General features: G+C 43.9%; 2 protein-coding genes across 3 annotated transcripts; one reads left to right on the top strand and one right to left on the bottom strand.

Moving 5' to 3' along the window:
• Window positions 1-1,914: 1,914 nt before the first annotated feature.
• LOC148436360 (uncharacterized) lies at window positions 1,915-6,281 on the bottom strand. The gene is made up of 5 exons (XM_088464975.1): window positions 6,201-6,281; window positions 5,812-5,890; window positions 5,595-5,692; window positions 4,767-5,442; window positions 1,915-3,478 (listed from the first exon to the last, which is right to left on the bottom strand). Exons 2-5 carry the CDS (start codon window positions 5,843-5,845, stop codon window positions 2,391-2,393), a joined length of 1,896 nt encoding a protein of 631 aa, XP_088321101.1. The 5' UTR covers window positions 5,846-5,890; window positions 6,201-6,281; the 3' UTR covers window positions 1,915-2,390.
• Window positions 6,282-12,981: 6,700 nt separating this feature from the next.
• Window positions 12,982-26,353, top strand: LOC148436359 (uncharacterized). Of its 2 annotated transcripts, none has more exons than XM_088464974.1 (7): window positions 12,982-13,029; window positions 17,901-18,048; window positions 22,547-22,738; window positions 22,995-23,073; window positions 23,716-23,813; window positions 23,957-24,332; window positions 24,830-26,353. In XM_088464974.1, exons 2-7 carry the CDS (start codon window positions 17,971-17,973, stop codon window positions 25,903-25,905), a joined length of 1,899 nt encoding a protein of 632 aa, XP_088321100.1. In that variant the 5' UTR covers window positions 12,982-13,029; window positions 17,901-17,970; the 3' UTR covers window positions 25,906-26,353. The 2 variants fall into 2 exon arrangements, with proteins under 2 accessions (XP_088321100.1, XP_088321099.1); XM_088464973.1 differs by having other exon boundaries at window positions 24,827-26,349.
• The last annotated feature ends 479 nt before the right edge of the window (window positions 26,354-26,832 follow it).

The following is a 26,832-nucleotide window of genomic DNA, read 5'->3' as shown; positions in this document are numbered from 1 at the left end:
GGTGTTATCTCTGACTCTCTGTATTGGGCTCAGTGTTATACATTTGCATGGAGATATCTCTGGCTCTCTGTATTGGGCTCAGTGTTATACATTTGCATGGAGATATATCTGGCTCTCTGTATTGGGCTCAGTGTTATACATTTGCATGGAGATATCTCTGGCTCTCTGTATTGGGCTCAGTGTTATACATTTGCATGGAGATATCTCTGGCTCTCTGTATTGGGCTCAGTGTTATACATTTTCATGGAGATATATCTGGCTCTCTGTATTGGGCTCAGTGTTATACATTTGCATGGAGATATATCTGGCTCTCTGTATTGTGCTCAGTGTTATACATTTGCATGGAGATATATCTGGCTCTGTGTATTGGGCTCAGTGTTATACATTTGCATGGAGATATATCTGGCTCTCTATTGGGCTCAGTGTTATACATTTGCATGGAGATATATCTGGCTCTCTGTATTGGGCTCAGTGTTATACATTTGCATGGACATATATCTGGCTCTCTGTATTGGGCTCAGTGTTATACATCTGCATGGAGATATCTCTGGCTCTCTGTATTGGGCTCAGTGTGTATAATTGTTACTAGGTATCTTATTTACTCGACAGACTGTGTCCATTTGTTTTGATACAATGTATCTAGTTTCTCCATGACGCGGTAGAGAATAGCTTCTCTCTGAGCTGCTACTGAAATTCCACTTATCTCAGTGATATTGCATCTCAATTATACGTGATGCATTTTATTAAACATCTTATGTGTTGTTATATTTCCCATGTATATATAGTTGCTGCAAAGTATAGCTGTCCCCATGTCTATATTATATTCTCCTGCCAGCAGTGGCCTAGTGTGACCAGCCCGTGAGACACAGCTCACCCTCATTGCAGAAACCTCTACACTTCCTTGTGACATCTCTGGTAATATCAGTGTTTCCACTAAATCCCGTCTTACAGCAAATCACTAGGTCTTACACCTAGGCCATCACAAAACATGTGCACCACCGACAGGACAACTGGTCACTATTCCAGCTTTACTCACAATGTACAAAAACACTCAGGTCAAACAATGTGGTAAACACTAACAAACAAGCGCCACACGCAGCTGTGTTACCCCACATGGACGTCAGACAGGTTCGTGCGGCGTTTGGTTTTCTTACTTGTTACCAAACTCTTTATCTCATATATTTGTAGGTGTGTAACAAAGCTTATATTGTCCTTTGTGATTTCCTCGCTACCAAATAATCTTCATCTCCTGACCCTGCACATTACTGGTGGTGTCACCACTGTGGGAGATGACGGTGCAGGACATACTAAGGACAATCTGTAAATGGCCATGATGACAGATTAGTTATGTCCCTATATTACATCATGTGGTCTTGTTATTACACAAATAGGCTAATAGCACAATAATAATCTAATCCAGAGCTTCCAAACTACGCCATACAGTCAAGGGTGTAAGGATATCCATGCTTGAGTCCAAATGGTTAATTCAAACTGACTGAGGCACTAAATAAGCCAACTGCGCTCAAGCATGGATATCCTTAATACCCGTCCTGTAATAAGAGAAGTTTGGGAACCTCTGATCTGATAGAATAAGGAAACTGAAAGCCATTACATGAGGAACCTGTTGGAGCTCTATGTTGGTAACATCCGTGTGGATATATAATAAAGTGTAATATATTAGTATATAGGAGCTGAGTCACCCGTGGACACATGATGACGATAGTTACACAGATAGAGCGAATATTTGCCATCACGCCTACATATAAGTCACACTGCGCACACACAGCGATCACATTGCAAATACGGACGCACAGAGGGAACAGGGGGGTGGACAGAAAACTGCAGGCGTGTCTGTCCATGTGATCGCCATGTCATGGGCATAAATTAGCCATAATGATGGCAGCTGTAGCATGAGACCTCTCTGCGTGTCAGGAGAGCTGCAGTGTTTGCGGCTGGTCAGACCTGATGTAAATGCTGCGTGACTACTTGATATGCGCCGATGGTACCGATGATTACACAGGAGTGCGACATTGAACAATGAGAAGGCAGCAGTGGGCGTGGTTATGGCGGCTGTGCCTCGGCATTAGCATATATTAGCACCTGCGATCTGTAAGAGACTGCAGCTACATTTGCTTCTGCTGCTGAATCAGGCCCATAGTGTGATAATGTAAATGTAATTTATCCTTCATCAAGCAGGGACAACAATCTAGTGTAATATTATATTTATGCTTGTTCTGATAATTCCCAATGATATTACAGTACTGCAAATATCGCTGCAATTTCTATTTCATTGTAAAACATTTCCCACACTCAGAACATGGAAATGGTCTCTCACCTGTGTGAATCTTTGTTTGTCTAGTAAGAGCACCTCTGATTATAAAACATTTCCATCACTCACAACACGGAAAAGGCCTTCCAGCTGCGTGAACTCTCTTCTGATGCATAGAAAGACTCTTCTGCTTAGTAAAACCTTTCCCACACTGAGAACATGAAAATGGCTGATCACCTGTGTGTCTTCTCTTATGTGTAACAAGATCTGATTTCTGTGTAAAACTTTTCCCACAGTCAGGACATAGAAATGGTTTCTCACCTGTGTGATATCTCTGATGTATAACAAGATCTGATTTCTGTGTAAAACATTTCCCACACTCAGGACATGGAAATGGCTTCTCACCTGTGTGACTTCTCAGATGTCTAACAAGACTTGATTTATGTATAAAACATTTCCCACACTCAGAGCATGAAAACGGTTTCTCACCTGTGTGACTTCTCTGATGTATAACAAGAACAGATTTGTGTGTAAAACATTTCCCACACTCAGAGCATGAAAACTGTTTCTCACCTGTGTGACTTCTCTTATGTGTAACAAGATGTGATTTCTGTTTAAAACATTTCCCACACTCAGAACATAAAAAAGGTTTCTCACCTGTATGAATTCTCTGATGTGTAACAAGATGTGATTTATCTATAAAACATTTTCCACACTCAGAGCATGGAAATGGTTTCTCACCTGTATGAATTCTCTGATGTGTAACAAGATGTGGTTTATCTATAAAACATTTCCCACACTCAGAACATGAATATGCTCTCTCACTTTTGTGAATCTTTGTATGTCTAGTAAGACCTCCTCTCATTATAAAACATTTCCCGCACTCAGAACACAGAAAAGGCCTTTCAGTTGCGTGTCCTCTCTTCTGATGTTTAGAAAGACTGATCTGCTTTGTAAAACCTTTCCCACATTCAGAACATGAAAATTGTTTAACACTTGTGTGATCTGAACTATTTGTAACGCAACCAGGATAATCTTCATCGTTAGAAGGATCAGATGATATATCTGCACTATGAGATGTTGAATGTATACTAGGAGTAAAGGGGTTTTCTCCTGGAGAGTCCTGTGAGAAGCTATTATTGTCTAGGTCACAATTTGGAGATAATATGAGTCGTCTCCCCGAGTTAGTCCTGCGGCTGTGTCCATCTGCTGGGAACAGAATAATTATATGGGAATTAGCACCCCTGCAGAACTATACTATACTGTGTAACTTTAATAAGAAGTGCCCAGTTGTACCCCTACATCCCCATACTGTGTAACTCTAAGAAAAATGTGCCCAGCTGTACCCCAACATCTCCATACATTCAGTGACTTCATCAAGTATTTGCTGATGATTGTCAAGAGGCGGTTTAGGTGTAGGAGTAACACTGGCCGGGGAGTAGTCCGTAAAAAAGACAAATCTCCATCTCGGCATATGTAACAGAGTGCAGGCATGGTCTATACATTATATCACACACAGGACATACTAGCTGCACCCTGCTGTGTCCTCACACTCTCCATATCTCCATCTCAGTATGTGTAACAGAGTGTAGGCATGGTCTATACATTATATCACACACAGGACATACTAGCTGCACCTTGCTGTGTCCTCACACTCTCCATATCTCCATCTCAGTATGTGTAACAGAGTGCAGGCATGGTCTATACATTATATCACACACAGGTCATACTAGCTGTACCATGCTGTGTCCTCACACTCTCCATATCTCCATCTCACTATGTGTAACAGAGTGCAGGCATGGTCTATACATTACATCACACACAGGTCATACTATTCTGCTGTGTCCTTACACTCTCCATATCTCCATCTAAGTATGTGTAACAGAGTGCAGGCATGGTCTATACATTATATCACACACCCAGGTCATACTAGCTGCATCCTGCTATGTCCTCACACTCTCCGCATCTCCATCTCACTATGTGTAACAGAGTGCAGGCATGGTCTATACATTACATCACACACAGGTCATACTATTCTGCTGTGTCCTTACACTCTCCGTATTTCCATCTAAGTATGTGTAACAGAGTGCAGGCATGGACTATACATTATATCACACACAGGTCATACTAGCTGCACCCTGCTGTGTCCTCACACTCTCTGGATTTCCATCTCAGTATGTGTAACAGAGCGCAGGCATGATCTATACATTATATATCACACACAGGTCATAATAGCTGCATTCTACTGTGATCTCCATCTTAGTATGTGCGATACACCAGATAGTGTGGGGAGGAGACTGGTCAGATCTCTGGGCTGGTAACACACAGTGACATGATGTAAGGGGGAGAGCAGTAGTATCATAGGGGCTGATGGCTCCCAACTCTCCCACTGGGCAGATACATTTACTTCATTAGTTTGTACTGACAGAGGAGGGTGAAAGATAAGAAACTGAACAAGGAGAATGTGACTATTCTGTAATAAGTGTTTATTACGCACCTGTGCTGATATCTTTAGGGATTTCCTCCGTCTTAAACTGCTGATTGCCCCACGCAAACGTCTCTGCTTCTCCCTCTATATCTTCTGCTTTCATATCAGTCACATATGTCTCTTCTTCTCCCTCTATATATTCTGCCTTCATATTAGTCACATACATATCTTCTTCTCCCTCTATATCTTCTGCCTTCATATCAGTCACATATGTCTCTTCTTCTCCCTCTATATCTTCTGCCTTCAGATCAGTCACATACGTCTCTTCTCCCTCTATATCTTCTGCCTTCATATCAGTCACATACGTCTCTTCTTCTCCCTCTATATCTTCTGCCTTCAGATCAGTGACATAAGTCTCTTTTTCTCCCTCTGTATCTTCTGCCTTCATATCAGTCACATACGTCTCTTCTCCCTCTATATCTTCTGCCTTCATATTAGTCACATACGTCTCTTCTTCTCCCTCTATATCTTCAGCCTTCATATCAGTCACATACGTCTTTTCTTCTCCCTCTATGTCTTCTGCCTTCATATCAGTCACATACGTCTCTTCTTCTCTCTCTATGTCTTCTGCCTTCATATCAGTCACATACGTCTCTTCTCCCTCTATGTCTTCTGCCTTATTATCAGTCACATACGTCTCTTCTTCTCCCTCTATATCTTCTACCTTTTTAGCCTGAGCTGCACCCTAAACAAAAATTGATTTGTTTTTTGAATGTTTGATTTCATTAGTTGAGATTAGACAGTATAATATCAGTGTTTAAGACACACATAGCTTCTCTGCAGATCATATAGTGACAGTCACTGTGGTATATTGGTGAGACCCTAAATCCCATCTACCTGATGCTCCTGTGGGATCCTGTGAGTCTCCTCTGTACAATCCTGTGAATAAAGAGGACGGGGACATCTCTCTGGGGTCTTTCTGTTACTGGGTCCATCTGTAGGAGACACACCGTGACTGAGTACATTGTATATATGTGAATATCAGGTGATGTGTGTATATAGGGGGCCCCCATACCTGCTCTCCCCTGTACAATAAATGACAGTCTCCTCTTACCCAGTGATGCAAGGGGCCGATGATTCTCCATCATCACGTCCTTGTACAGACCATTGTGTTCCACTACATACACCCCCTCCTGCATGGAGACATAGACAGTGACATCCTGACACCTTATAGGAACCTGACACACACAATGATACAGTCATCGCCCAGACACATCTCCTGGTGTTACTGTATAATGTCCCATTCCCAGCAGTCACCACCCAGACACATCCCCTGGTGTTACTGTATAATGTCCCATTCCCAGCAGTCACCTCTCCAGTCATCACCCAGACACATCCCCTGGTGTTACTGTATAATGTCCCATTCCCAGCAGTCACCTCTCCAGTCATCACCCAGACACATCCCCTGGTGTTACTGTATAATGTCCCATTCCCAGCAGTCACCTCTCTAGTCAGCAGCTGAATGATGTTCTTGGTGAGTTCCAGGATCTTCTGGTCATTGTGTCTCTCATGTATGAGTGAGTAAAGTGGAGGCACCGTGATGGGACTCTGGGTCCTGCTCAGTCCTCCTGACACATGGGGTTGGCTGCTGGGTGTCTCATGCTTATCGGATGTCTTCTTTAGTACTGTATAACCCTTTGTATTGGGGGAAACATGGAAATGTCACTTAAACTCTATTTAAATGAGACTGTTTATTCAGGTGTTCATTTTACATAATATACAAAAAAAACTCTATTTTACAAATACTTATCTTGTAACAATCTCCTAAATACAGGAAAATGAAGAGTATATAGTATATCCTGCAGCTCCGACATCTTTGGGTCAGTGACAACATACTGTGAACAATGTACTAAGTCCAAACTCTAGTAAGGACTGTGGGACTGATACTATATCTGAGACCGGCTCCCTGCTGCTCAGTTATTACTACAGATATAAGTGATGTCACTGTGACACTCCCAGATCCCCTCACCTCCCCAGTCATGTCCCTGTATTATTACTATAGATATAAGTGATGTCACTGTGACACTCCCAGATCCTCTCACCTCCCCAGTCATGTCCCTATATTATTACTATAGATATAAGTGATGTCACTGTGACACTCCCAGATCCTCTCACCTCCCCAGTCATGTCCCTGTATTATTACTATAGATATAAGTGATGTCACTGTGACACTCCCAGATCCCCTCACCTCCTCAGTCATGTCCCTGTATTATTACTATAGATATAAGTGATGTCACTGTGACACTCCCAGATCCCCTCACCTCCTCAGTCATGTCCCTGTATTATTACTATAGATATAAGTGATGTCACTGTGACACTCCCAGATCTCCTCACCTCCCCAGTCATGTCCCTGTATTATTACTATAGATATAAGTGATGTCACTGTGACACTCCCAGATCCCCTCACCTCCTCAGTCATGTCCCTGTATTATTACTATAGATATAAGTGATGTCACTGTGACACTCCCAGATCCCCTCACCTCCCCAGTCATGTCCCTGTATTATTACTATAGATATAAGTGATGTCACTGTGACACTCCCAGATCCTCTCACCTCCCCAGTCATGTCCCTGTATTATTACTATAGATATAAGTGATGTCACAGTGACACTCCAAGATCCCCTCACCTCCCCAGTCATGTCCCTGTATTATTACTATAGATATAAGTGATGTCACTGTGACACTCCCAGATCCCCTCACCTCCCCAGTCATGTCCCTGTATTATTACTATAGATATAAGTGATGTCACTGTGACACTCCCAGATCCCCTCACCTCCCCAGTCATGTCCCTGTATTATTACTATAGATATAAGTAATGTCACGGTGACACTCCCAGATCCCCTCACCTCCCCAGTCATGTCCCTGTATTATTACTATAGATATAAGTGATGTCACGGTGACACTCCCAGATCCCCTCACCTCCCCAGTCATGTCCCTGTATTATTACTATAGATATAAGTGATGTCACGGTGACACTCCCAGATCCCCTCACCTCCCCAGTCATGTCCCTGTATTATTACTATAGATATAAGTAATGTCACTGTGACACCCCCAGATCCTCTCACCTCCCCAGTCATGTCCCTGTATTATTACTATAGATATAGGTGGTCACTGTGACACTCCCAGATCCCCTCACCTCCCCAGTCATGTCCCTGTATTATTACTATAGATATAAGTGATGTCACTGTGACACTCCCAGATCCTCTCACCTCCCCAGTCATGTCCCTGTATTATTACTATATATATAAGTGATGTCACTGTGACACTCCCAGATCCCCTCACCTCCCCAGTCATGTCCCTGTATTATTACTATAGATATAAGTGATGTCACTGTGACACTCCCAGATCCTCTCACCTCCCCAGTCATGTCCCTGTATTATTACTATAGATATAAGTGATGTCACTGTGACACTCCCAGATCCCCTCACCTCCCCAGTCATGTCCCTGTATTATTACTATAGATATAAGTGATGTCACTGTGACACTCCCAGATCCCCTCACCTCCCCAGTCATGTCCCTGTATTATTACTATAGATATAAGTGATGTCACTGTGACACTCCCAGATCCCCTCACCTCCCCAGTCATGTCCCTGTATTATTACTATAGATATAAGTGATGTCACTGTGACACTCCCAGATCCCCTCACCTCCCCAGTCATGTCCCTGTATTATTACTATAGATATAAGTGATGTCACTGTGACACTCCCAGATCCCCTCACCTCCCCAGTCATGTCCCTGTATTATTACTATAGATATAAGTGATGTCACTGTGACACTCCCAGATCCCCTCACCTCCCCAGTCATGTCCCTGTATTATTACTATAGATATAAGTGATGTCACTGTGACACTCCCAGATCCTCTCACCTCCCCAGTCATGTCCCTGTATTATTACTATAGATATAAGTGATGTCACTGTGACACTCCCAGATCCTCTCACCTCCCCAGTCATGTCCCTAAATTAGTATTATTATTACCATTATTATTACCAGTTATTTATATAGCGCACACATATTCCGCAGCGCTTTACAGAGAATATCTTACCATGCACATCTGTCCCTGCCCCAGTGGAGCTCACAATCTATATTCTACCACATGCTCGCACACATACACACAATGGTCAATTGTGTGGGGAGCCAATTAACTTACCAGTATATTTCTGGAGTGTGGGAGGAAACCGGAGTATCCGGAGGAAACCCACGCAAGCACAAGGAGAATATACAAACTTCACACAGTTAGGGCAATAGTGGGAACTATAGATATAGGTGGTCACTGTGACACTCCCAGATCCTCTCACCTCCCCAGTCATGTCCCTGTATTATTACTATAGATATAAGTTGTGTCACTGTGACACTCCCAGATCGCCTCACCTCCCCAGTCATGTCCCTGTATTATTACTATAGATATAGGTGGTCACTGTGACACTCCCAGATCCTCTCACCTCCCCAGTCATGTCCCTGTATTATTACTATAGATATAAGTGATGTCACTGTGACACTCCCAGATCTCCTCACCTCCCCAGTCATGTCCCTGTATTATTACTATAGATATAAGTGATGTCACTGTGACACTCCCAGATCCACTCACCTTCCCAGTCATGTCCCTGTATTATTACTATAGATATAGGTGATGTCACTGTGACACTCCCAGATCCCCTCACCTCCCCAGTCATGTCACTGTATTATTACTATAGATATAAGTGATGTCACTGTGACACTCCCAGATCCTCTCACCTCCCCAGTCATGTCCCTGTATTATTACTATATATATAAGTGATGTCACTGTGACACTCCCAGATCCCCTCACCTCCCCAGTCATGTCCCTGTATTATTACTATAGATATAAGTGATGTCACTGTGACATTCCCAGATCCCCTCACCTCCCCAGTCATGTTCTTGTATTATTACTATAGATATAAGTGATGTCACTGTGACACTCCCAGAACCCTTCACCTCCCCAGTCAGCAGGTATATGATCTCCAGGGTGAGATTTAGTATCCTCTCAGTAATGTGACTTTTGTCCACGTCCATCCTCAGTGATCAGTTATTTATAGAGGACAGGTCTCACCCTTACGTGACTTCTAGTAAAGATTCTAGTGTTCCTCACGTGTCTAAAAGTAAATATAATAAATATCAGAGTACATGTAACATATTAATTCAGGAAACACTGATTAACTAATAAGCCCTCCTCTTTCCAGAGCCATATCACACACTGGCCCTGATTCAGAGCCGGATGCTCTGAAAGAGCGCTCGCTCTGAATCAGGGAGTTTTTTTTTTTGTGCGGCCTCCTGGCCGCTCGCATAGCTGTGGGTGACCACCCACAGATATAGCGAGTGGCCAGGTTGATGGTCGCGATGGTCAAGACTATCGCGACCATCAGGCTTGCGACGAGACCCTTGTGGTAGGGTCTCGTGGCCGCAAGCCACAGAGAGATTTCGGCTCTAACACAGCCAGAATCTCTCCACTGACATCACTCGTGATGTCAGTGGGGCCGCCCACAAACGACAGGCGTTCATATGGGAACGCCTCCGTTTGGATAGCCACCCCCCTGGCCCGCCCACCAAAGGGGGCGAGCTGTCACTCAACATCGACAGCTCGCCCCCTTTGTTGCAAGACCCGGAGCGACGGAGTGCCCGGGTCTCGCGCATGCGCACGACAGGGTCGGCTCCGTCATGCGCATGCGCTTGACAGAGCCGGCTCCGTCGTGCGCATGTGCTCGACAGAGCCAGCTCCGTCGTGCGCATGTGCTCTGGGCCACCATCGACCCGGTTTCAAGTGCTCAGCGCTTGCGACCGGGTCTGAATCAGGCCCTCTGATCACTATACACAGGACAAACTGATATCACACACCTGATATACACAGGTCACACTGATATTACACATCTGATACACACTGATCACTATACACAGGTCACACTGATATCACAAACCTGATACACACTGATCACTATACACAGGTCAAACTGATATCACACACCTGATACACACTGATCACTATATACAGGTCACACTGATATCACACAACTGATACACACTGATCTCTATACACAGGTCACACTGATATCCCACACCTGATACACACTGATCACTATACACAGGTCACACACCTGATAACCAGTGATTACTACACAGAGTATAAAATACACAAGTACACAACACCATATGACAAGATATTTCCCCAGGTCAGATCCCTCACAGACCACCCACCTTTTCCTCCTCATTCCACCCTCAGGTCATTCTCCCCAGTAACCTAGGATAAAGTCTCTGCCCCCATCATCTTACCCTACTTCTCTGCTCCCCCTACCCCATTATACACCCTCCAAGAGCGCACCACATCTCCCAGCCCAGCCTCTCTCCCCCACTACTGCCCTATTCCTCTGTCTCCTAATATCTGGGTGACTTATGTACTATCACCCATCTTATTTTCTCTGCTCCCTCATCTGTAATAATTACTGAGTGTCAGCAGTGTTATACAGTCTGTGACTGTGCAGCCGCCCTGTCCTGCTGGATTACACAGTTAGCCAACCAGGATGTACGTTACATGTGTGACAATGCTGCCAGCCATGTGTATGTAGCATAGGGGAGAGGCTGAAGCATTTATTGGAAGATAATCCCTTACACACTGAAGATCTAGAACAGTGTTTCTCATCTCCAGTCACCAGGGATTCCTAACAGGGCATGTTTTCTACATCTCCTTACTAGTGGTTCATTACTGACTGACACAATCTAAATGATCCAGAGGTGGTGATAATTATCTCACTGGTGATTTTGTGAGGAGACATGGAAAACATGCCCTGTTATGGTTCCCTGAGGACAGCACTGGGAAACACTGGTCCCTACACACAGGGTAGTGTAATAGAGAAAGTGCTGGGAGCAGAGGGAGATCCATGCAGGTTGGTGATAATTAGAGGAATAAAAAGAAAGCTAAGAAAGCCTCAGACAGGTGAGGAGTCAGCAGGGCCTATTACAGAGGACGTCTGTGCATCTTATACATCACCCGGTGTACACTATGGTGTCTCTCTGTGTATTCTGTCACTTCCACACTAATAACCACCTACTGAGGGTACTGACCACCAGCTACAGCTGCTACGTTCTGTATGGGGGGTCTGAGTGCACCAGACACCTCCCTATCTCTATAGTCTGTTACCCACCGAGCAGTGACTGCTCCAGCTGTATTATATGTAACACCAGGGTCTGCTCCATCTGTATTATATGTAACACTAATAACCACCTACTGAGGGTACTGACCTCCACCTACAGCTGCTACGTTCTGTATGGGGGGTCTGAGTGCACCAGACACCTCCCTTTCTCTATAGTCTGTTACCCACCGAGCAGTGACTGCTCCATCTGTATTATATGTAACACCAGGGTCTGCATCACCTGTATTATATGTAACACTAATAACCACCTACTGAGGGTACTGACCGCCAGCTACAGCTGATACGTTCTGTATGGGGGGTCTGAATGCACCGGGCACCTCCCTTTCTCTATAGTCTGTTACCCACCGAGCAGTGACTGCTCCAGCTGTATTATATGTAACACCAGGGTCTGCTCCACCTGTATTATATGTAACACCAGGGTCTGCTCCACCTGTATTATATGTAACACCAGGGTCTGCTCCACCTCTATTATATGTAACATTGGTGTTTGATCTACCTGCTTGATAGTAAGGCAGCACCAGAAACTGCTACAGCTACAGAAATCTGATTCACCAGTATTATAATAACAGACCACTAAAACCTGTTCCACCAGTATTATATATTACACCATAGCCTGCTCTACCTGTATGATGATAATGCAGCACCACAACCTACTCCCCCTATATAAAAAATAGTAAACCCCCTTACCTACTGCCAGACACAGCAATGGCCGCTCTCTGCCTTTTCCTTATGGGAGGAGCTAGATCCCCATCAGTTTGAAACGCCCCTTCCATCTCATCTCCCTGTAGCTATGGCTATACCATACTGACCGCCCTCTCATTCCCCTCAGTGCGGTGATTGGCAGCAGCGAGTAGCCAATCAAGCGGCACAAAGTAGGAGGGACGTCCTGTAACCAGAAGCCACCTGTACCAGCCGCTCACAGCTTCATCACTAGAGTAATAGCAGTATAGTCTAATGGTGTCCTCATGTACGGTGACTGGCGGCCATATTCTTATAGTCTCCCAGTCACAGAACAGAGGGGGCGGGGCCACAGGGGCTTTAGCTGCCATTTTGTCATAGACATGCCGGAGCCAGCCAGGTAGAGGCAACTAGAGGCAAGTGTCCGGCAACAGCAGGTAACGGTGTCCTACTATACAGGGGGAGCTGCCTGTGGTGTCCTGTTAGTATTATACAGGGGGAGCAGCCTGTGGTGTCCTGTTAATATTATTATTATACGGGGGGAGCAGCCTGTGGTGTCCTGTTATTTTTATTATACAGGGGGAGCAGCCTATGGTGTCCTGTTAATATTATACAGGGGGAGCAGCCTGTGGTGTCCTGTTGTTGTTGTTGTTGTTATTATTATTATTATTATTATACAGAGGGAGCAGCCTGTGGTGTCCTGTTTTTATTTCTATACTGTGGGAGCAGCCTGTGGTGTCCTGTTATAATTGTACAGGAGGAGCAGCCTGTGGTGTCCTGTAATTATTATTATACAGGGGAGCAGACTGTGGTGTCCTGTTATTATTATACAGGGGGCGGAGCCTGTGGTGTCCTGTTACTATTATACAGGGGGAGCAGCCTGTGGTGTCCTGATATTATTATTATACAGGGGGCGGAGTCTGTGGTGTCCTGTTACTATTATACAGGGGGAGCAGCCTGTGGTGTCCTGATAATATTATTATACAGGAGGAGCAGCCTGTGGTGTCCTGTTATTATTATACAGGGGGAGCAGCCTGTTGTGTCCTATAATTATTATTATACAGGGGAGCAAACTGTGGTGTCCTGTTATTATTATACAAGGGGAGCAGCCTGTGGTGTCCTGTTATTGTACAGGAGGAGCAGCCTGTGGTGTCCTGTTATTATAAATATACAGGGGGAGCAGCTTGTGGTGTCCTGTTGTTATACAGGGGGAGCAGCCTGTGGTGTCCTGTTAGTAATAATTGGGAGCAGCCTGTAGTGTCCTGTTATTATTATACAGGGGGCGGAGCCTGTGGTGTCCTGTTACTATTATACAGGGGGAGCAGCCTGTGGTGTCCTGATAATATTATTATCCAGGAGGAGCAGCCTGTGGTGTCCTGTTATTATTATACAGGGGGAGCAGCCTGTTGTGTCCTGTTATTATTGTACAGGAGGAGCAGCCTGTGGTGTCCTGTTATTATTATTGTACAGGAGGAGCAGCCTGTGGTGTCCTGTTATTATTATACAAGGGGAGCAGCCTGTGGTGTCCTGTTATTATTATAAAGGGGGAGTAGCTTGTGGTGTCCTATTGTTATTATTATAATATAGGGGGAGCAGCCTGTGGTGTCCTGTTATTATTATACAGGGGGAGCAGCCTGTGGTGTCCTGTTATTATTATTATACAGGGGGAGCAGCCTGTGGTGTCCTGTTATTATTATAATTATACAGGTGGAGCAGCCTGCGGTGTCCTGTTATTATTATTATTATACAGGGGGAGCAGCCTGTGGTGTCCTGTTATTATTATTCAGGGGGAGCAGCCTGTGGTGTCCTGTTATTATTATACAGGGGGAGCAGCCTGTGGTGTCCTATTATTATTATACAGGGGGAGCAGCCTGTGGTGTCCTGTTATTAGTATTAAACAGGGGGAGGTACCTGTGATGTCCTTTAATTATTATACGGGGAGCAGCCTGTTGTGTCCTGTTGTTATTATTATACAGGGGGAGCAGCCTGTGGTGTCCTGTTATGATTATACAGAGGGAGCAGTCTGTGGTGTCCTGTTATTATTATACAGGGGGAGCAGCCTGTTGTGTCCTGTTGTTATTATTATACAGGGGGGAGCAGCCTGTGTTGTCCTCTTATTATTATACAGGGCGAGTGTCCTGTTATTATTGTACAGAGGGAGTGACACGTGGTTTCCTGTTATAGCAGCAGCTGCAGAGTAAGAATAACAGTAATGAGAGGTCAGTGAATAACACATAATAGGTATAACATGTATGTACTGTATATACCATATGATACATAACAGGAGCTGGGGAAGGATATCAGGCTACACTCCCTGAGCTGTAACTATTATTATTATTATTATACAGGAGGAGCAGCATGTGGTGTATGTTATTATACAGGGGGAGCAGCCTGTAGTGTCCTGTTATTATTATTATACAGGGGAAGCAGCTTGTGTTGTCCTGTTATTATTATACAGGGGGAGCAGCCTGTTGTGTCCTGTTGTTATTATTATACAGGGGGGAGCAGCCTGTGTTGTCCTCTTATTATTATACAGGGCGAGTGTCCTGTTATTATTGTACAGAGGGAGCAGTCTGTGGTGTCCTGTTATTATTATACAGGGGGAGCAGCCTGTTGTGTCTTGTTGTTATTATTATACAGGGGGGAGCAGCCTGTGTTGTCCTCTTATTATTATACAGGGCGAGTGTCCTGTTATTATTATACAGGTGGAGTGACCTGTGGTTTCCTGTTATAGCAGCAGCTGCAGAGTAATAATAACAGTAATGAGTGGTCAGGGAATAACACATAATGGGTATAACATGTATGTACTGTATATACCATATGATACATAACAGGAGCTGGGGAAGGATATCAGGCTGCACTCCCTGAGCTGTAACTAGTATTATTATTATTATACAGGTGGAGTGACCTGTGGTGTCCTGTTATTATTACACAGGGGGAGCAACCTGTGGTGTCCTGTTATTATTATTATACAGGGGGAGCAGCCTGCGGTGTCCTATTATTAGCTGTAGAGTAATAATAGCAGTAATGAGTGGTCAGGGAATAACACATAGTAGGTATAACATGTATGTACTGTATATACCATATGATACATAACAAGAGCTGGGGAAGGATATAAGGCTGCACTCCCTGAGCTGTAACTAGTAAGGTATAATTAGCGCCAGTATCCATCCAGAGGTCAGTATTACACCCAAATGTGCAATAAGACAGGTCAGCAGCCTCCTAAGGGCGACCGTGATGTCCTAATTATAAGCAACCGTCAGGGGAAATTGTGGTTGTGCTGTCAGGTGTTATTATATAATAGGAATGAGGTAAGAGTATATAATAATAACACATTACATTTATTATAGACAATAAGACATAAAACAAACCAATCCACTTAAAAGTATAATGTCATTCTCTCAGGTGTATATCTTTATGCTACAAGAAAATATAGTTAAACTCTCTTCAGTTACCGGCGAAAATGGCAGCTTTTTTCGACATCGCTGAAATCGGACAATTTTCGCCAAAAGAAACGGCAAAAATGGCTGATTTTACCCAAATAACAGGCGATAACGGCAAACAGGTGAAAATGGCGAAAAAAAATGGAAAAAAGTTTTCTCCATCCAGGATCTGGATGAAAAAAAATGCTAAATCTCTATTTTTTACTAAAAATATGGGGAATTCTTTCAGAAACCTTTGGACACCCCCCCCCTAATGAGAAATGAACCCCCCAAAATGTTGTAGGTTGCAAACATTGGTAAAAAAACGGCGCACAAAATTTGGGTGAAAAAAACAAACTTTGAAAATGATAGAAATCTTTTTTTCCCCAGGAAATTACTGTACGTTAAAATGGGCGCAAGTATTTTTTTGTGTCGTAAATATGCAATTTTAAAAACCTTTAAAAAACCGCCTTCTGTAACCAAATGTGATGTTTAAAACATCCGAAAAATCAGACCCGATACGTTAAAACCATTTTCAGTGATTTTTTTTTTATTCACCCAAGATCTGCGCGGTCGTTTTTCGCCAAAGTACGAAACTTACTAAAACATTTGGGGGTAATTCATCATTAGAGGATGTGTCCAAAGGGTCTGTGATCTCTGTGCCAGGTACATGACATATTATATCCCCTTCTACCAATGATCTTATTACTGACCATGTATTATCCCTGACTCAGCTATCGCACAGTAACTCTCTTCTCTCTCGGGCTGGTAATGATTATAGTCAGAGGAATGTGGCTTTTATACCTTGTGTCACTATGTACAAACGTATTACTACAATCCTAATACTCTGTTACAGGAGCTCTCTGCACAGTTACTGGGTGTGTAACTATATTTCCTTATAACATAGAGATATACACCTGAGAGACTGACATTATACATCTAAGTGCATTGGTTTGTTTTATGTGTTATTGTCTATAATAAATGTAATGTGTTATTATTATATACTCTTACCTCACTCCTATTATATAATAACACCTGACAGCACAACCACAATTTCCCCTGACTCCCTGAGCTGAGACTGTCTGTCAGGGCGTCTTGTTATCCTGAGCAATAGAGAGTCTCTCAGAGACAGCCAGTGGCTGTGACAGTCCCCAGATCCTCAGAGTGTCACTGATTATCCCCCAGGACATGTCTCACCCCACCCTACGCTGCACACACACGGCCGGCAGGCTGGTCACACATGTAACATACATCTGAGGTGCGGTCATTTGTCATTTCATCATTTGTGCAGAGTGACTGATGGGATTCTGTATTGTGTAACCCTTTGTGTGTCCCCTGGGCTGCCTGCTGTCCTATCCCTGTGTTATTAACCTCTTCTGTTCCCTTCCCCCTCCCCTGTGTTACTGACACCTCTGTACAGCTGTTACACCCCCTGTTGTGTGCTCTGTATTCCTACGTTACTTCCCCTCTCCCCATATCTGCACCCCTTCTGCTCTCCTGTGTACTCTCCCCTCACACCCCTGTTACCTGTATGACCTCAGTATAGTCACAGATTCTCTCCGTTTCTGGAATGAATGTAAAACAAAAGTAAAAAATTCCCAACATCCCTAATTCATGTGTTTGTAAAAGATTCACCTGGAGCAAATTGCACCAAATATGTGTCTGGGAGGAATAAGACCCCCGGCCAGGAGAGGAGCATTGGTGTAACCTTATACAGTACAGCGTTGTGTGACGGCCTCTGAGGAGCCTTATGGGGCTGGGTCATAAGAGCCTCTGACGGACACTGACCAGGGCTCTATGGCTGGGGGGAAAGGGGAGACTTACTGGTCACTCAGTGTTACATGTCTGACTGTCTTACATGTGTTCTCTGTGATATTTATTCCTAGATAGTCCTGCTGTGAGGAACCAGAGTCTATTACACGTCACACATTATGTATTCTCACTGATTCATTGAGGATGGACAAGGACGGGAGTCACAGGACTGAGAGGATCTTACATCTCACCCTGGAGATCATCTATCTGCTGACTGGGGAGGTGAGAGGGTCTGGGAGTGTCACAGTGACATCACTTATATCTATAGTAATAATACAGGGACATGACTGGGGAGGTGAGGGGATCTGGGAGTGTCACAGTGACATCACTTATATCTATACTAATAATACAGGGACATGACTGGGGAGGTGAGGGGTTCTGGGAGTGTCACAGTGACATCACTTATATCTATAGTAATAATACAGGGACATGACTGGGGAGGTGAGGGGATCTGGGAGTGTTACAGTGACATCACTTATATCTATAGTAATAATACAGGGACATGACTGGGGAGGTGAGGGGATCTGGGAGTGTCACAGTGACATCACTTATATCTATACTAATAATACAGGGACATGACTGGGGAGGTGAGGGGATCTGGGAGTGTCACAGTGACATCACTTATATCTATAGTAATAATACAGGGACATCACTTCTATCTATAGTAATAATACAGGGACATGACTGGGGAGGTGAGGGGATCTGGCAGTGTCACAGTGACATTACTTATATCTATAGTAATAATACAGGGACATGACTGGGGAGGTGAGGGGATCTGGGAGTGTCACAGTGACATCACTTATATCTATAGTAATAATACAGGGACATGACTGGGGAGGTGAGGGGATCTGGGAGTGTCACAGTGACATCACTTATATCTATAGTAATAATACAGGGACATGACTGGGGAGGTGAGGGGATCTGGGAGTGTCACAGTGACATCACTTATATCTATAGTAATAATACAGGGACATGACTGGGGAGGTGAGGGGTTCTGGGAGTGTCACAGTGACATCACTTATATCTATAGTAATAATACAGGGACATGACTGGGGAGGTGAGGGGATCTGGGAGTGTTACAGTGACATCACTTATATCTATAGTAATAATACAGGGACATGACTGGGGAGGTGAGGGGATCTGGGAGTGTCACAGTGACATCACTTATATCTATACTAATAATACAGGGACATGACTGGGGAGGTGAGGGGATCTGGGAGTGTCACAGTGACATCACTTATATCTATAGTAATAATACAGGGACATCACTTCTATCTATAGTAATAATACAGGGACATGACTGGGGAGGTGAGGGGATCTGGGAGTGTCACAGTGACATCACTTATATCTATAGTAATAATACAGGGACATGACTGGGGAGGTGAGGGGATCTGGGAGTGTCACAGTGACATCACTTATATCTATAGTAATAATACAGGGACATGACTGGGGAGGTGAGAGGATCTGGGAGTGTCACAGTGACATCACTTATATCTATAGTAATAATACAGGGACATCACTTCTATCTATAGTAATAATACAGGGACATGACTGGGGAGGTGAGGGGATCTGGGAGTGTCACAGTGACATCACTTATATCTATAGTAATAATACAGGGACATGACTGGGGAGGTGAGGGGATCTGGGGGTGTCACAGTAACATCACTTATATCTATAGTAATAATACAGGGACATGACTGGGGAGGTGAGAGGGTCTGGGAGTGTCACAGTGACATCACTTCTATCTATAGTAATAATACAGGGACATGACTGGGGAGGTGAGGGGATCTGGGAGTGTCACAGTGACATCACTTATATCTATAGTAATAATACAGGGACATCACTTCTATCTATAGTAATAATACAGGGACATGGCTGGGGAGGTGAGAGGATCTGGGAGTGTCACAGTGACATCACTTATATCTATAGTAATAATACAGGGACATCACTTCTATCTATAGTAATAATACAGGGACATGACTGGGAGATGAGGGGATCTGGGAGTGTCACAGTGACATTACTTATATCTATAGTAATAATACAGGGACATGACTGGGGAGGTGAGGGGATCTGGGAGTGTCACAGTGACATCACTTATATCTATAGTAATAATACAGGGACATGACTGGGGAGGTGAGGGGATCTGGGAGTGTCACAGTAACATCACTTATATCTATAGTAATAATACAGGGACATGACTGGGGAGGTGAGGGAATCTGGGGGTGTCACAGTGACATCACTTATATCTATAGTAATAATACAGGGACATGACTGGGGAGGTGAGAGGATCTGGGAGTGTCACAGTGACATCACTTATATCTATAGTAATAATACAGGGACATGGCTGGGGAGGTGAGGGGATCTGGGAGTGTCACAGTGACATCACTTATATCTATAGTAATAATACAGGGACATGACTGGGGAGGTGAGAGGATCTGGGAGTGTCACAGTGACATCACTTATATCTATAGTAATAATACAGGGACATGACTGGGGAGGTGATGGGATCTGGGAGTGTCACAGTGACATCACTTCTATCTATAGTAATAATACAGGGACATGACTGGGGAGGTGAGGGGATCTGGGAGTGTCACAGTGACATCACTTATATCTATAGTAATAATACAAGGACATGACTGGGGAGGTGAGAGGATCTGGGAGTGTCACAGTGACATCACTTATATCTATAGTAATAATACAGGGAAATGACTGGGAGATGAGGGGATCTGGGAGTGTCACAGTGACATCACTTATATCTATAGTAATAATACAGGGACATGACTGGGGAGGTGAGGTGATCTGGGAGTGTCACAGTGACATCACTTATATCTATAGTAATAATACAGGGACATGACTGGGGAGGTGATGGGATCTGGGAGTGTCACAGTGACATCACTTATATCTATAGTAATAATACAGGGACATGACTGGGGAGGTGAGAGGATCTGGGAGTGTCACAGTGACATCACTTATATCTATAGTAATAATACAGGGACATCACTTCTATCTATAGTAATAATACAGGGACATGACTGGGGAGGTGAGGGGATCTGGGAGTGTCACAGTAACATCACTTATATCTATAGTAATAATACAGGGACATGACTGGGGAGGTGAGAGGATCTGGGAGTGTCACAGTGACATCACTTATATCTATAGTAATAATACAGGGACATGACTGGGGAGATGAGGGGATCTGGGAGTGTCACAGTGACATCACTTATATCTATAGTAATAATACAGGGACATGACTGGGGAGGTGATGGGATCTGGGAGTGTCACAGTGACATCACTTATATCTATAGTAATAATACAGGGACATGACTGGGGAGGTGAGGGGATCTGGGAGTGTCACAGTGACATCACTTATATCTATAGTAATAATACAGGGACATGACTGGGGAGGTGAGAGGATCTGGGAGTGTCACAGTGACATCACTTATATCTATAGTAATAATACAGGGACATCACTTCTATCTATAGTAATAATACAGGGACATGACTGGGGAGGTGAGGGGATCTGGGAGTGTCACAGTGACATCACTTATATCTATAGTAATAATACAAGGACATGACTGGGGAGGTGAGAGGATCTGGGAGTGTCACAGTGACATCACTTATATCTATAGTAATAATACAGGGACATGACTGGGGAGATGAGGGGATCTGGGAGTGTCACAGTGACATCACTTATATCTATAGTAATAATACAGGGACATGACTGGGGAGGTGAGGGGATCTGGGAGTGTCACAGTGACATCACTTATATCTATAGTAATAATACAGGGACATGACTGGGGAGGTGAGGGGATCTGGGAATGTCACAGTGACATCACTTATATCTATAGTAATAATACAGGGACATGACTGGGGAGGTGAGGGGATCTGGGAGTGTCACAGTGACATCACTTATATCTATAGTAATAATACAGGGACATGACTGGGGAGGTGAGGGGATCTGGGAGTGTCACAGTGACATCACTTATATCTATAGTAATAATACAGGGACATGACTGGGGAGGTGAGGGGATCTGGGAGTGTCACAGTGATATCACTTATATCTATAGTAATAATACAGGGACATGACTGGGGAGGTGAGAGGATCTGGGAGTGTCACAGTGACATCACTTATATCTATAGTAATAATACAGGGACATGACTGGGGAGGTGAGAGGATCTGGGAGTGTCACAGTGACATCACTTATATCTATAGTAATAATACAGGGACATGACTGGGGAGGTGAGGGGATCTGGGAGTGTCACAGTGACATCACTTCTATCTGTAGTAATAATACAGGGACATGACGGGAGGTGAAAGGATCTGGGAGTGACACAGTGACATCACTTATATCTTTAGTCAAAATACAGGGACATGACTGGGGAGGTGAGGGAATCTGGGAGTATCACAGTGACATTTTTTGTCTATAGTAATAAGCGACCAGCAGGTAGCCGGTCTCAGATATAGTATAAGTCCCACAGTCCTCACTGGAGTTGGGATTTAGTACATTGTTTGCTGTATGTTCTTTTCTTTTTGTCACTGACACAAATATGTCAGATCTGCATACAATATACTCGACAATTTCCTATATATAGGAGATTGTTACAAGACTTGATATTGTGAAATAGTCATCTTGTATGACGCAAAGATAACACGTGAATAAACAACCCCATATAGGTGAAGTTTAATTGACGTTTTCATTGTTGTCTCCCCAATACTCAGGATTACACAGTAGTGAAGAAGACATCCAGCGAGTGTGAGACACCCAGCAGCTGTCCCCGTGTGTCAGCAGGACTGAGCAGTACCCAGAACCCCATCACGGTGCCTCCACCTCACTCACTGATACATGAGAGACACAATGACCAGAAGATCCTGGAACTCACCAACAAGATCATTCAGCCGCTGACTGGAAAGGTGACTGCTGGGAATTGGACATTATACAGTAACACCAGGGGATGTGTCTGGGTGATGACTGGAGAGGTGACTGCTGGGAATGGGTTATTATACAGTAACACCAGGGGATGTGTCTGGGTGATGACTGGAGAGGTGACTGCTGGGAATGGGACATTATACAGTAACACCAGGGGATGTGTCTGGGTGATGACTGTATCATTGTGTGTGTCAGGTTCCTATAAGGTGTCAGGATGTCACTGTCTGTGTCTCCATACAGGAGGGGGTGTATGTAGTGGAACACAATGGTCTGTACAAGGACGTGATGATGGAGAATCACCGGCCCCTCACATCACTGGGTAAGACGAGACTTTCATTTATTGTACAGGGGAGAGCAGGTATGGGGGCCCCTATATACACACATCACCTGATAATCACTTATAGATGTGTCGTCTTACATCTGTCCTCACTACGCCACACAGTGTGACTTGCCTGGTGGCTCACTCGGGTCCCGTGCTACTCTGCTAATGTTGGGCGTCTTTCATAGAGATGTGTCCTCAAATCTAACCTAAATAACAGCACGCAGTGTGACTTGTCTGGTGTGAGTGAGCCACCAGGTCCTGTGCTACTAGGACACACCAGCAGACTGTGCTGATTAATGTGATATGTGACACTTGTATATCTGTTTGCATCTATGTCTGTATATGAAGCACAGCGGAACTTGGAATGAAAAAAGCTGCTTTCGCCATATTGTAGCAGTTTGTATACAGATTCAGAGACTCAGTCACACACAAGTGTTGCATGTCAATTAATCTGCTGGTTACATCGCATTGTGACTTAGATGCATTTTCAGCAAAAAAGTTGCAAAAAAGTCACCTGGCGCTAGCAGTGTCTCATGGGACTTGGCGCTCCGTAGGGGGCTTTTTGTCTCGACTGCAGCAAAGATGTGTAAGGGCACATCTATATATACAATGTACTCAGTCACTGTGTGTCTCCTACAGATGGAGCCAGTAACAGTAATACCCCAGAGAGATGTCCCCGTTCTCTTTATTCACAGGACTGTACAGAGGAGAATCACAGGACCCCACAGGAGCATCAGGTAGGTGGGATTTAGGGTCTCACCAATATACCAAAGTGACTGTCACTATATGATCTGCAGAGAAGCTGTGGGTGTCTTTTATACTGATATTGTACTGTTTATTCTCAATTAAATCAGACATTATTGTTATATGGATCATTTAGAGTGAAGATCTTGCTGATATTAAGGCAGAAGATACAGATGGAGAAGAGACGTATGTGACTGATAATAAGGCAGATATAGAGGGAGAAGACCTGTATGTGACTGATAATATGGCAGAAGATATAGAGGGAGAAGAAGAGACGTATGTGACTGATATGAAGGGAGAAGAAGAGACGTATGTGACTGATATGAAGGCAGAAGATATAGAGGGAGAAGAAGAGACGTATGTGACTGATATGAAGGCAGAAGATATAGAGGGAGAAGAAGAGACGTATGTGACTGATATGAAGGCAGAAGATATAGAGGGAGAAGAAGAGATGTATATGAGGAGTGATAAGCAGTGTAAGGAGGAACAAATCCCTACAGACATCAGCACAGGTGAGTTATAAACACATCACATATTCTTCTTACTCAGTCACCACATCAATGTACAAGCTTATGAGGGAATTGTATCTGCAAAGTGGGGGAGTCAGCTGCCATCAACCCCTATTAGTCTCATGCTCTCCCCCCTCACATCATATCACTGTGTGTTACCAGCCCAGTGATTTGGCCAGTCTCCTCCCCCCAATCTCTTGGTTACCTCTAGGGTAAGAAAGGGTCTGATCCTAGAGATATTTTGAAGGTAGAAGTGAAAGACTGGGAGAAGAACTGAATGTGGGTATGGAAGCAGAGGGCAGAGTTAAGGATATCTCCAAGACAGCAGACTTGTGGGATAGAAGAGATTGTGAGGTTGTCGATGGAGGTGAGGGGACGCCAGATGGTGGGAAGACAATCTGCTCAGTGTTAGACATGTAAAGCTTAAGAAAGCACTGTGATATCCAAGAACATTTGCTCTCAATGTAAATTGTTTATTCTTATACATTTGTTTCCAGAAGATGGACACACAAGCAGGAATCCCTCGCAGAGAGATCTCATCGTGTCACCAGATTTTAAAATAGAAGATAAGAACATCCGACAGGATTCCTTAAGAGAAACTCCAATGACCCTAAATATACATCCAGCACTTCACAGTGTGGATATGTCATTTGGTCCTTCTAATCATGAGGAACGTTCTCCTCCTGATAATTCAGAACTTGCTACACACAGTACAGCTCATATAGGTAATAGAATATTATCTTGTTCTAAATCTGGTAAAAGTTCTATATTTCAGTCAGTTTCTGTTAGACATCAGAAAACTCACACAGGTAAGAAGCCATTTCCATGCTCTGAGTGTGGAAAATGTTTTACACAGAAATCTGATCTTGTTGCACATCAAAGATGTCACACAGGTGAGAAGCCATTTCTATGTTCTGAGTGTGGAAAATGTTTTACACTGATATCACATCTTGTTACACATCAGAGACGTCACACAGGTGAGAAGCAATTTCCATGCTCTGAGTGTGGGAAAGGTTTTACAGTAAAATCTGATTTTGTTACACATCAGAGAACTCACACAGGTGTGAAGTCATTTTCATGTTCTGAGTGTCGGAAATGTTTTACACATAAATTTGATCTTGTTACACATCAGAGAACTCATACAGGTGAGAAGCCATTTCTATGCTCTGTGTGTGGGAAATGCTTTACCCAGAAATCTCTCTGTGTTAGACATCAGATTACACACACTGGTGAGAAGCCGTTTACTTGCTCTGAATGTGGGAATTGTTTTTCATATAAAGCAGCGCTTGTTATACATCAGAGAAGTCACACAGGTGAGAAACCATTTCCATGTTCTGAGTGTGGGAAATGTTTTGCACAGAAATCAGGTCTTGATAGTCATCAGAGAAGTCACACAGGTGAGAAACCATTTCCATGTTCTGAGTGTGGGAAGTGTTTTGCACAGAAATCAGATCTTGTTAAACATCAGAGACGTCACACAGGGGAGAAACCATTTCCATGCTCTGAGTGTGGGAAATGTTTTAATCAGAAATCAGATCTTCATAGACACAGGAGAAATACAACTTCAATGAGCTGATATTCATGGACCCAAAGTGCTGCACAGAGCACAATCCAGGTGTGTAGAGGGAAAACACAATGAATAGCATCTGAATAATGAGCACAATAAATACTAATCTGGGGAGACTCATCCTAGTTGGAGTTTCTACATCCTCATGGGACCCCAATAGTTCCTACCAATTGGTGTTTATTGCGCTACCATCATATACAGTTACAGTGTTATCAGCTCTGTAAATATGACCTGCAGATGCTCCTGGTGACTGATCGCAGTGTGGTTTATGCTCTCACCATTTTATTCACCTATATCACATTTATATGCTTTGGATATTAAATAGCTGCTGATTATTTACACTATGGCCGATTGATGCAACTAATGTATATTAGGTACTGCATCGATAATAACTACTGTAAAAGCTGTGTACATTAATGTATATAATAAAAGCCTTTTTGTCATACAGTATGCTGGATGTACCATTCACTCCCTGAAATCTAGATTCAGGGAACACAGATGAACATGGTAAAGGGTCACCAGCCGCACAGTGTGTCGCAGCACTTTGCTACCAATCACAGCTGCGCTCCTGAAGACCTGTCACATGTAGGGGTGCAGCATGTGAGGAGGACAAGCAGGGGCGCAGACAGGCTCAGGTACTTATGTGCTAAAGAGGCATTATGGATGTTTACATTACAAACCTTGTTCCCACAAGGGCTCAGTGATACTATAGATCAGGGGTTGCCAACCTGCGGCTCTCGAGCCGCATGAGGCTATTTTGAGCTTCTAATGCAGCTCGGCAGACCCCCATTATTACTGAGAATACTGGTCTCTGAAGCCATTAGAGACTAAAGAAGCCTCTGATCGCTGCTGAGGCCAGTGTTCCCAGTAATGCAATGCACGGGTGGTGTCCTGGTGTCACTCGCCATGTGAGGAGTCCGCGCTTCTGCTGGATCC

Source organism: Taudactylus pleione, unplaced genomic scaffold (assembly GCF_031769625.1).
Source record: "Taudactylus pleione unplaced genomic scaffold, aTauple2 ptg001781l, whole genome shotgun sequence".
Lineage (NCBI taxonomy): Eukaryota > Metazoa > Chordata > Amphibia > Anura > Myobatrachidae > Taudactylus > Taudactylus pleione.
This window is presented reverse-complemented; position numbering and strand designations above follow the sequence as displayed.